Source organism: Numida meleagris, chromosome 1 (assembly GCF_002078875.1).
Source record: "Numida meleagris isolate 19003 breed g44 Domestic line chromosome 1, NumMel1.0, whole genome shotgun sequence".
NCBI lineage: Eukaryota > Metazoa > Chordata > Aves > Galliformes > Numididae > Numida > Numida meleagris.
The window spans coordinates 67,760,114-67,772,417 of NC_034409.1; the positions used below are offsets into that span (position 1 = coordinate 67,760,114).

The window sequence follows — 12,304 nt, forward strand, 5'->3', positions numbered from 1 at the left end:
CCAATTACATTTTGTTTGAGAACTTCCTGCACAATTCACCATGTCCGTGACTGATGGATCCCAATGTAGCTGATGTCATCACATTCTTACACAGTTTCTGTGCTCAATTTTGCTTTATTTTATTAAGATGTTTGGAGGATTAGATGATCAATACCTAGTAGTAATAGTAATGCCATGTTCTTTTCCTTACTGTGTCAGGGGTATGCATTGCTACTTTAGAACAACCACTGATACGTATTGTGAAATAAGAATATAAATGCACCTGGGAGTCTCCCACCCAAGAAACAGGAGGAAGAAACCAAGGTTCAGAACCTGAGGAAACACATCACGTGTCAGACACATGGAACACAAGGACAAAGGCTGTTTGAAGTGTGCTGAGGATTACTGAGTTTCTGAAAGCCACATCCAGCTTCAGAGATCCATGAGCTGCAGATGTTTGGGAAAACTGGAAAGAGCTGGCAAACACAACATGGCAAATTTAAGTTCCTTGGGCATTTACTTTTGGTCACTCTTCATTTCTTGAATAGTCTTTCCCTAGCTCCCTGTTCCTCTTAATTTTATAGATATGTAACATAACTCCCTTCAGTCATGCTTCCAAAGTGAAGAATTCTTATTTGACTATTGCACACACAGAAGTTTTCTTCCTTCTATCACCTATTTTATCTTCATACAAACCTTTAGTTTTACAACTTTTCAACACGTAAGAAACCAAACACAGTCAAGCAAACGATACATCTTTCAAGCTTGACTCAGGATTTCCCTTTATGGTAAAATTCATCCTCTCAATCTCTACTACTCTGTTGCCCCTAAACCCTTCATATGATTGAGGAGCTTCCATAAAAATAGTGAATGAGGCATCTCTTGGGATTTTCTAGTTTCATAGTCAGGCTTTCCCTATGTCGCAATGTAGACCAATACAAATCTGAACCTTTCAGGCAGTGGATTTCACCTCCTATATCCTCAGACTGCCTTTATTTTGTAAAACTTTTCCAGAGTTCTTTTATTGTACAGTCTTCTAACATGTCCAATAAAAAATTATACCAGATTTTTGTATAAAGAATTTGCCAAAGTGAAAACGCTTATGTATCAGTTACCATTTCTTTTTGCTCATTACACTCATGAAATTTTCTGCATTTATTTTTGTTACATGCAGAGACTTGGCATAAGGACCCAGAGTATTTCCAGTACATTGAGCAAGTAGCTGAATCATTAGAAGAGTTCTTGATTTAAAAAGAAACCTACAAGTAATATAGACAGCTCTTATTTCTATTATAGTTCCACTTACTCATACTTTTGCTTTCTCTAACATAAAAGGAATGGGAGTCAAGTTCATCGCAGCTTCTCCAGATCTATTTATTCACAGGAAACTGTCCTTGAACACAATGTTACTTAGTACCTTGACCATGACTAGGTGAAGTAAATAAGAACTTGGCCAATTTTAAATGACGTTATTCAGATAGAATTGTTCAAACAATCTGGACTTCTACAATTTACCACATTGTTTATATGAGTAAAATGACTCATCAACCTGTACCAAAGTTCACAGCTCTGTCCAAAATACGGTACTCTCATTATCCATGAAATTTATCTAGTGCAGAACCCTAAAAACTCAATGAAAGGAAATTTAAGTGATAACTGAAGAGGGCGATAGTGCAGCTAATTCACTTCCCAACCATTCACCTACTCACCTTACTGCTACAGGTAGTAAAAGAATTTTGCTTAGAATTTTGCTTTGGAAAGGGAAGTAAACACAAAGTTCATCAACAAAAAGCTGTAAATCAGTAGATGTTATATTGGAAAGAGATACAGGAAATCTTATATTGAGAAACATAAAATAAAATGATAAACCATTATTATTCATCTTGACAATAACTGCCTATGTGGCAGTGCCATGATTTTATTTTTTTTTATTATTTTTCAGCCTAACCCAAGACTGAGCCTGACTCACTACACATCAAGTACAAGGACTGAAAACAGATGTATATTTTTAGTGTCAGTTCAACAGATGTTTACAGATCACTGAGTTCTTCAAATCAAAACACAGTAAAAATTGTATTTTACATAAATACAAATGTATATACATCAAATTTAAATTAACATGCTAAATATAACCTGAATATGTATTTTATACAAACCCAAAAACATCAACTATGATTTTTTTTTTTCCCACAGCAATTACTTTGCCATATGATAAACATTAACGATTTTTTTTAAAACTCATTAGCAGCTCTAATGAAGACTCCATATGAAGAAACATAGTTTTTGCAAAGGAAAGATTTCAAGGTTAATGGGAGATTTAGTTCCAAATTTGAGGCAAAGCATTTGATTATGTCAATTTAAGCACTGAAGTAAAACCCAATGTAACCAGATTCAAAGGTAAGAGACATAATTCCAAATACCACTTAATTATTTATCAGCTTAAATTGAACACATGCTTAAATACTTATCTTAACTAATACTCACATTAACTAGTTTAACACTAAATCAACTTTTAAAAATACAGGAAAAGGTTTGATATTTATTTTGCCTCATCTCTTCACTCACCTCTTCAGCACATGCTAAAACTCTTCCTTACTAGGGAGACATGCATCTCAAGAAAAGTTAGCACATAATTACAATATCATACTGGCATTTGATTGAGGAGAGGTAAATACAATGAGCACAACTTACAGAACAAAATTTTCAAGGGTCTGAATTACAAATCCACAATGATGAAAAAGATCCTTGTTCCCTGAATACATTCAGATTATAAAATAAAGATACATCATTCTTGTAGAACAAGCGTAATGTTTAAGAGAGATTTACAGGACACTATTTTTGTAGTACTTCTTCAATTGCACTTAAATAGCTTTAAAAATAATCGTAAATACAATCACGAATGTCAGCACTTAATCAAAGTGGAACGTTAAGTTAGAGGGAAACGTTTTTTAACTCTAATACCATGTAAAATTTGAAAAGCAAACCATCCTTTGGGATACAGGCTTACTGAGAAGGAAAGGGAGAAGTGGAAGAACGAGAGAACAACAGTGCTACTGTCTTCTCATTAGTTCCTTATTTCCACTTCCACTGTTCTCATTTTCCATCTGTACCCTCTCCTGCTGAATTCACTTCTTCCATTTGCTTTCTTGCAGAGTTCACTTTTTCTAACAACAGGAATATATGTTCTGCAAACTCCCGGACAGCACCGCAGCCACCTCTGCTTTTACAAATGTAACCAGCAGCCTTCTGAGCAAGTGCACAAGCATCAGCAGGCACACCACTCATGCCAGCCTTCTTCAGGCATTCCACATCAGATTCTTCATTTCCTATTGAAAAAAGTGACAGATGTGAAAAATACCACAGAGGAGAAAAACTGAGCAAATGCAATATTTTTCTGGTTAAATATTAATCTAGTTATTAGAATTTCTATTTTTGCCACAATTTTTATCTGAGAAGCTCAAATGCAGTTTGAGAATGTATTTTTAGAAAATCCCAGTGATATATATCAACACTGATCATATTTTACACATAAGATTCAAGCAAAAGAGCTGTACTTTCAAAAGAAGTGAAATTGTTTGTGCAACTGAGTAAGCACTTCCAGGACTCTACAGTTAAGTTGTCACTGAAATATAATTTTGTGCAGGATCACACAGCTTTCAGTTTTAATTCTGTATGATTTGTTTCTAATTCAGATTAGAATCAGTATGATACTAATCTGAAACAAACTAGAATAAATTCAAAATTGTGAACTGTGTACTTCCGTAATATGAAAAGCTTTTCTAAATCCCATTATAAGTATAGTTAATATATCACACTTATTAAATGCAATGGTGAGTTACTATTGAATTTGATATTTAGATTGTACCCAAACAAGACTTAAAATATGCATCTGCTTTTGGTGATTGTGTTTTATTACTTGCATTTTAATCTCAGTAAATTTAGTGCGATAGCAAAGGGCAAAGTGTTTTAAAGGGTGAAACTGACCTAAGTAAGCAACTTCTTTCCAGCTCAAACCAATGTCTTTTTGCCAGTCCTCCAGAACTTGTAGTTTATTTGTTGCATTAACTTCTGCTACACACCCCAGCTGCATGGCTGACAGGGACTTGGAACAATCTCTTTCAGAGATGAGTCGAACCTATTAAATAGTCAAGTTAGAATAAAACCTACATACAAAGAAAAAAGACCAGTAAGTTGATTTATGAAAAAAAGAGTAGAAGTGTTGCTCTTAGAAGCATAATCAGGTATCAGAAGAGTTTTGCATGACTCGTTTCCTTATTCAGAACTCAGACCAGAAGTGATTTGTGTCCAAAATAAACATATTACAGTCTTGAATTACAAAGTGCTTTGGGAAAGTGAAATATCATTCTGTAGGCTTCCCTGAGCTTCCCAAAATAGAAGTTTACCTTTGTCTGTTTAAATGCAGCACATACCAGATAAAATATTGGATACCACAGTACAGTGCCATGCTCACTATCTAATGCAGTATCTTCTAATCTAAGGCAAAGTAGGGAATAAAAGAGTTTCTGAGGACAGTTTCTGAAATATCTGTAGAAATAAAATATTTTGAAGTATTTTTCCTGATTCCTCTACCTAGTAGCATTATCATTTTAGCTACAGAAGGACTTCAGAACACCAAGAGACCACTAAATAGATTGAAGTGGTGTGGCATATTAATCTCTTGAGTTTTATATTCAAATGTGAAATTTAGAAACAATACATAGGGTAGGCTAAAACCAGAAGAGGACTGCAGCAAGATTTTTGAAAATCTAAGACACAACCTCTCCATGTTTTCTCTCCAAGTTGCGGACATGCTTATCATCCCTAATTGCTGTTAAATGCTAACAAGTATTTGGCACTGATTTTAAGTACAGAATGAATGGGATTGGCGCACGAAGCAAGACTATGTTAGCATCATACACTAGAAATAGAGCAAATGAAGCACAAAGCATAAGAGGTTTTTAATAATAGATTCCAAGTCACTGGAAGTATGGAAATAGGCATCCACAGGCAACAAAACAATTACAAGCTTCCTCTCTTTTGCCTCACAGAAGACGAAGCTAAGGAAGTTTTGGAAAACCACCTACTCTATTCCACTGCCCTAAGGTAGCACCACCTACACTTTAATATGTGAAGAATGTCTTGCCTAATCAGTTACAACAACAGGAAAAAAGCCCATAACAGAAACTCCAAAATGTATCTGCAATGGCCTACTCGGGGTTTAACTAGCTTTGCCTTATCCATGCTTACCTCTATATGCAACAGGACTCAGACCGGGCTCTCTGAAGGCAGCCCATATCTGTACCTAGTTCTTACCTCAATAAATTCTTCAAGCTACATCAAAGGCAGAAGCACACAGAGACAATAATAGGAAGGCTAATTTTACATAAATGCAAGCGAATACTCTGTTCAGCAGAATTTAACAATAATAATAAAAAGTAATAGTAATAACTAAGGAAAGCATCCACATTATAATCTGTGTTAAGGTTTTTCATTTACATCAAACTGTTACCACATAAGTTACAATTAAATTAACTATGCAGACAAAAGCAATTGGGGTTTGATTTCTCCTCTGCCACAATAACCAGTCATCTAGGATAAGCCAAGTAATTTTCCTGGGTATCTCTTCTTATATAGCTGAGAGATAACACACACAGTCCTGTTTGGTAAAGCTATTGCAAAAACATACAATTTATACAGCAGAGACATGTCACAATAAACAAGAATGATATGAAGCAACTGCTAGCTAATGTGTGTCTAGACTAAACATCACATAATATGATTGGTGCTATCAAAACACCACATAAATATCTTCCCACATTTTTCAAGGACAAAAAGAAAAAGATACCATAGCTGCTACAGATGAGTTTGAGCATGTTATCAGAACATATTATTTGTTTTTCTCTGAGGAATCTGAGAACAATGTTTGTCCCAAATCTGAACCAGTGTATTGTGCTGATTAATCACAATAAATAAAGCCTTACACTTCAGAACAATCCTCACCTGGATTCCTCTTTTCTTCAATAGGTTGATACCAACAATATCTCTATAATCGTAGGAGACCATTTCCTTGCGATCTTCTGTGACATAAATGCGACCATTTGTCAGGCATCCATCAACACTGCAAACTAATAGCTTCACTTCTTTTAATGGCTCCTTGCCAAAATATCCGAAGCTAAGACAAAGAAATTATCTTTTCAGATGGAAGTTTTTGCACACTCCAAAAACAAATATTTCAAAATATTTTAAAATTCTCATTTTTCCCCTTAAGGTCTTCCCTTAGTATCTTTACTCTTCAACTAGATTCTCCCTCTTCAACCAAAAAAACACCACAAAGTCAAAACACAAGCAAGTTTTCTCTTCCATTTAAAAATCAGAATGAGATTTACTTCCTTAGCACAAAAGGTTATGTTCTATATGGCACTTATGTTGGGAAAAAGCAAAATGGAGTAAAGCATGAAAAGGTACAGTAAACACATTCCATTCCCATCCACTATTTCCTTATGGAAATAGAGTGTAGCTGCAAAGAAAAAGCAGCAGGCAAGATGTAATCAGCCTATGTCCTCTATTTGGACCACTCTAAGTCATGTGCATGACCAAGCATGTTCCAGCCCATGTAAGCTTAACACAACAGCTAGAAAAGCCAGAGATTACATTAACACATTGCTATGAGATATTGAAGCTTAAAATCTTCCTTTTCCACAGACTGAACTTACACAAATAAGAAACACAGATAAACATATAGCAAAGGTAATTCAGATGATTTTAACAAAGAAAAATAAAGTTTTTCAATTATCTTGATTAATTTGTTAAATTAAAACTTTAAAAAAAAACAACTAGAATACGAATTCACATGATCATTCTTTGAAACAATTACTAATTTTAAAGAAATAAAAGGAATAAGTGCTTTTACCTCAATACTCTTTGCTCCGCAATAGGCCAATCAATGTCTATATCAATATCCACACTGTGCTCAGCACGCATTTCATAGTAGGCCATTTTACCACCCTAAGTAAAGTAGATTCCATTACAATTTTCTGCTCGAGTTAGTACAACTACAAACTGGTACAATTTAGTACCATCTAATGAAAGCCAAATATCTGGTTACACTGCAGTCATAGTAGCTAAAAGGCAAGTGAACCATCAACAATGATATTTCGTCTGTTACACAGAACCAAATATTTGAAACTTTATAAAAACAATGGTTAGTATCTTCAACTAGAGGAAGCATGCAAGAAAGATGGTATACATCATAGTTATTAGCTTGTACAGGTTCCAGTACGTATTTTAATACAGTAAAATGGCAAACCTGTTTTGCATGAGAAAGGCAAGGGACTATACTTGTAGCTCTGCATTACTACACTAGGATGCAAACATCAGGAGAGGGAAACAGACTGTTTCAACCACAGCACAAAACTGGCATAGGACAAAGGGTGTAACTTGGTCAAAAATACAAGTTTATAGATGATGTCAGAAGCCCGTGGCACTGCATTAACGTCAGTTTTACACTCAGTAATACTAAACTGAATTATAAGACACATACATACAGTAAACTTATGTGAAACTTAGTATTTTAGGCTTATACATATATATTGCAACATATTATTTGTACAAATACATTTGCTGTGAAGGAAGCTGCATCTGAACTGCCCTAATTACAACCAGTCCAGTTATGTTACAAGAAATAAGCTAACTGTCTTGAGGTCAAAGTGTTGTTAGCAGACAACGACTGCATAAGAAACAGAGACATAACGTTGAATCCAAATCCCTCTGTGACAAGAGTTAAAAGATACATTATTATAAAGAGCCATGAAAACTAGAAGCATTAACCTGCAAGTAGCCTTTCTCGATCAAATGCCTCTTAGCAAAATAAAATGAGCCATTTTCATACAGCTCCCCAGGCCAATCTTGCCGACGGTACCGCTTTGCTGGATTCAGGTTTTGGGGCTCTGTCATTTTGTTTTCTGTTAACAGAGAAAAATGAAAAAAAAAACCACAAAAAACAAAAAAAACAAAAAAAATTCCAGAATTCTCATGCAGAATCACTTAACAACTTTCTCTAATAGCTTTCTGTTGAAAAACTAAGAACACAATTCAGTCACCATCTTCTTTCATTATTCTCTCTCATTGCCTTCGCTCATTTACAAAGAATCACCAAATTTCTTGCTATTTCTCAGAACTATATATAATGAAATGGAGGATTGTCCTACTACCTCCTGGTACATGGTAGGAAGGGGTTTAGCTTTCAGAGAGGGTACACAAAAAACATTCAGCTATGTACATCTGGAAACCAGAATGCCTTAAGTACCCGAGAGGACCAACCTGAAATACAGAAAGTGAAAGAAGAGCATGGGAAGAGAAATTTTGTCTGTGGAAATATTTTGGCACTTCTCAAATGTACTTCCTATTTAGAGACACACACAATATTAACTATTTTCAAATAGTTCAGTTAGCACCCACAAATAAAGAAAACGGCACTTTTGAACGAACAATGCCAGCAAAACATGCAGTAGAAACTGAAAGTAGAAACCAGGGACCAGAGACTTACCTCTAGTACCAAGCTTCACCTATTTCATTTTCCTTTAAAGCATGACACTTTGTAAACTCAGAAAAAAATTACATCTGAAGCATTATACATCTCAACAGAATATTAATATTTGAGGAAAATATTTGTTTTTCAAAAATAAAAAAAGATGTGACATCCGAACTAGGCATTCTGAGGAAAAAAGGAACCAATCATTTATGCTTCAATCACAGAAAAAAAAGCAACACAGAGAATGGGGGGAATGGTTCTTTCTACAAGCGCAGACGGTAGTCTTATAGCTATGAGAAGATAAAATCTCTATTTGAAAATAAAGAGTTCAGTCTTCAGTCCTCTTGGCAACTGTAGCCGAGAGGCATGTTTCTATAGGAAAAAGAGTACTATTCTTCTGTATGAGCTAATTACAGTGAGTTCAGTCTTCATGAATCAAAGGCAGTTTGCAATTTCACATAAGTCAGCAGACAAATTAGTACGCTGAAGCAAATCTTAAGCCTTCAGGCTAGGAGGCTGTCATCCTGTCTTCACTTAGATTTCACCTCACATGATTTGCCACTTATTAGCTATTGAACAGTAAGACTAAACATCTCCTTAGTTAAGACATGACCTCAGTATCATGTCCACAAAATCATGAAAACACACCAAGCAGGCATAAACATGTAAATTTGGGAGTTATGTTTTGAGTCTAGACATGTTAACAACATTTCCATTTTCAGCACCTTATCACTTCTAGAAAACAATTAAAGAATTGCTGAGTAATTATTAGTAATATTAAAACAGCAACACTTAAAAGTGATCTAATTCCTCTCCAGGAACCCAGCCCATGCTTATGATATCATTTCCAAATATAAATGTCATGAGTATGAACAATAAACCCCTGAATAAAACTTTGACTAATTTTAACTGTAGCCAAAAACAGATAGATCTTACCTCCTTTTTTCACCTCGCTCCATCTAAATTGATGCCTTCTCACAACAGAGAAAACAGAATCAAAACCCTCCTTCTGAATCAGATTTGCTACTTTTATAAGATCACTGGGATGGAGACAGGGAGATGTTGCTTGAATATTTCCTACAATATCAACCTCTGAAGAAAAATAAACATACATTTATGAAACAAGGAATATTTTTAATACATACAACCTCAAAGCATGGTATGAGCAGATACCACAAAAGAAGGAAATCTTTCCAACTTTTATTTACTATAGGTTTTAGTTATTTTTCTAAATAGTAAGTGAATTATCCCTCTGGGCCTACAACATAAAAGCTCAGTATGCCTCATTACTGATTTACCATGATGATGATTAAGGAACTCTCTGATAGTCTCTAGGGAAGTAGAGGAGTCTTGAGATACTTCAGGGCTTCGGCGATGAACTTGAGCACCAAACTGCTTTGCAACCTTCTCAATTTCATCATGGTCTGTAGACACCCACACACTGTTGGCAGACATTGACAGAAATTAATGATTGTATAAAGAACAATACTCAGCAAAAAGCTTGCTTGACACATGCTGCTCACCTGAACAATACCCTGTCCTATACTTGGCAATGAAAGGAACTTCTGTATTCATGAAGTAAAACTGTATGTCAGTCCAACATGGCACTTTTAAGAACACGGATAAAATACACACTGTGTAGACTGTAAAACCTCAGGCCTGGGTTGCATTTCAGTTTAATGCTGCGCGGTGCCTGACCTGCCATCTATGCACTTAGCTTAAGCAACATAAAATTCAGATGCATAGCCATAAAATTCAATGCCAACTTGCCACAAAGTTAGGCACGCTAAAAAATTATTAAATTGTGACTAGCTTGAATGATGTATTCAGAATAACAGCAGGGTTCAGAAACAAGGCTAACAGCAAGTAGAAGTGCCACTCCGTCAGAAGACTAGCTTGTTCTGCAAGGATTTTAAAGTGCACTAGCTAGGCTTCATATAATCGCAGAGAAGGAGCTGTTCAAGTGACAAACACATCCATTTTGGCATCGGAAACCTTCGATACTGGTAAGGCAAGATTGTTACAGTTCAGGGATAAAAAACATTTACAAAGGGAAGGACCAAGTCTGAGCATTATGTGATGGTAAACACTACTGCCTGAGTAAGCCACTTGTAAGGCAGCTGCTGTCACCACTATGACAAAAAAAAAAAATGCACGCGATATATAAAAACAAAAATCATGATAAAAACCTTTATTCTCTCAGAAATATTGGCATTCTCAATGCACTTCACATACCAAGTGGTGCTTTAGTTAATTTTTTCCATTCAAAGACGTCAGGAGATCATCATAGCGTAACTGTATCTGACAGTGACACAACATCAAGTCACACCCATGTAAATGAATGAAGAGGAAGTCTCTTCTGTAAGCTGCCTAAGTCTGGCTAATTTAAACAGTCACTGCCTATTTAACCAACAGTTTGACTGTGTAATGCTTACATTGTCAGCGTAGCTGTTTCAAAGGAGACTGAAAAACCCAGCACGCATGCACCATACTCACAGTTAGTCATGAAGCAGTATGGATTCACATGGATGAAGTAATTACCAATACTCCAGACACAACTAACTGTTCCTTTATTAAAATCATAGATGCTTGTTGTACTTTTCATAATACAATACAAAGGACTTTCCAGAGTAGATGTCAGTATAGCAGCTGTGAAGATAAGGAAGATGGTGCATACTTCCTGCACTGAATCTGGCTGGGGCTCATTTCTGCACTTCAACACAAAACCTGAGAGTCAAGTCCCTGCCCTTAACCTAGTACAGCAGTTTGACGTCAGGAAGCTGCACCGAGGCACGTTGCATACCAGGAGCACCTTCATCACGCACTGCCTTTAACTTCATGTATTAGCGTGTGTGTGGAAAATACTCATTTTCTGTTCTGGTAACAGGGCTGAAATGTGCTACAGCCACGAAAATGCGTGTAATATCAGGTAGAAGTGTGTAAAGCCCATAGAATAGCACCAAAGAATATCCCAAGTGGGAAGGCACTCAGAAAGAACACCCAGCCCAGCTCCTGGCTGCACGCAGGGCTCCACACACCCCCAGAAGCTGGGCTCCTGGCCACACTCGGTAATTCCCTTCCCTTTGCCATCTGTAGGACTGCCTCTGACCCTCGGCCCCGGAGCACTGGAGCCGTGCCCTGATGGGCTGCGGGTTGCCATCGCTGGACAAACCCGAGGGGCCGCCCCGGCCAGCCCACAGCCAGCCCGCAGCCCACTACTGCTGCCCGCTCCGGCCCAGGGGAGCCCCCCGCCTGCGAGAGGGCCGAGGGCGCATGCGCACCTGTGGAAGACGCCAGCGTCGAGGGCGGCGCGCAGCACCCAGCCGATGAGCGGCACGCCCGCCAGCAGCTTGATGTTCTTCAGCGGGATCCCCTTGCTGCCGCCGCGCGCCAGCACCAGCGCGGCCAGATGGGCGCGCGGCTGCGCCTCATCCGTCTCCATGCCTCGCTCCTCCGGCGGGCGCTACCGCCCTACCGTGCGCCACGCGCCCCCTCCCGGTGCATGCTGGGAAGCGTAGTCCTGCGCCCGCCGCGCCTGCGAGCGGAGGCGGGGCCGAGGCCGAGGAGGGGAGGTGGCATGGCGGGGGTAGCGGTTGAGGTCCTGCTTTGTAGCTAGGAGTGGGGCGCGCCCCGCAGCTAGCGTCTGGAGGGCTGTGGAAGCCCCAGATGATAGAGTTTTGTAGTTTTCCATCATTTGCCATAGTAAATCTCAAACTTGAGCGGGTTGTTCCGTGTCATGTCCTTCTTGCGTGAGGAGTCCCGGCAGAGGGCAGAGTCCTCTCTCAGAGACACATA

At 37.9% G+C, this 12,304-nt stretch overlaps 1 protein-coding gene across 1 annotated transcript; it reads right to left on the minus strand.

Moving 5' to 3' along the window:
• CMAS (cytidine monophosphate N-acetylneuraminic acid synthetase) lies at nucleotides 1,329-12,028 on the minus strand. Its single transcript, XM_021391727.1, has 8 exons — nucleotides 11,791-12,028; nucleotides 9,808-9,950; nucleotides 9,446-9,601; nucleotides 7,807-7,940; nucleotides 6,890-6,984; nucleotides 5,980-6,151; nucleotides 3,964-4,114; nucleotides 1,329-3,305 (listed from the first exon to the last, which is right to left on the minus strand). Exons 1-8 carry the CDS (start codon nucleotides 11,949-11,951, stop codon nucleotides 3,073-3,075), a joined length of 1,245 nt encoding a protein of 414 aa, XP_021247402.1. The 5' UTR covers nucleotides 11,952-12,028; the 3' UTR covers nucleotides 1,329-3,072.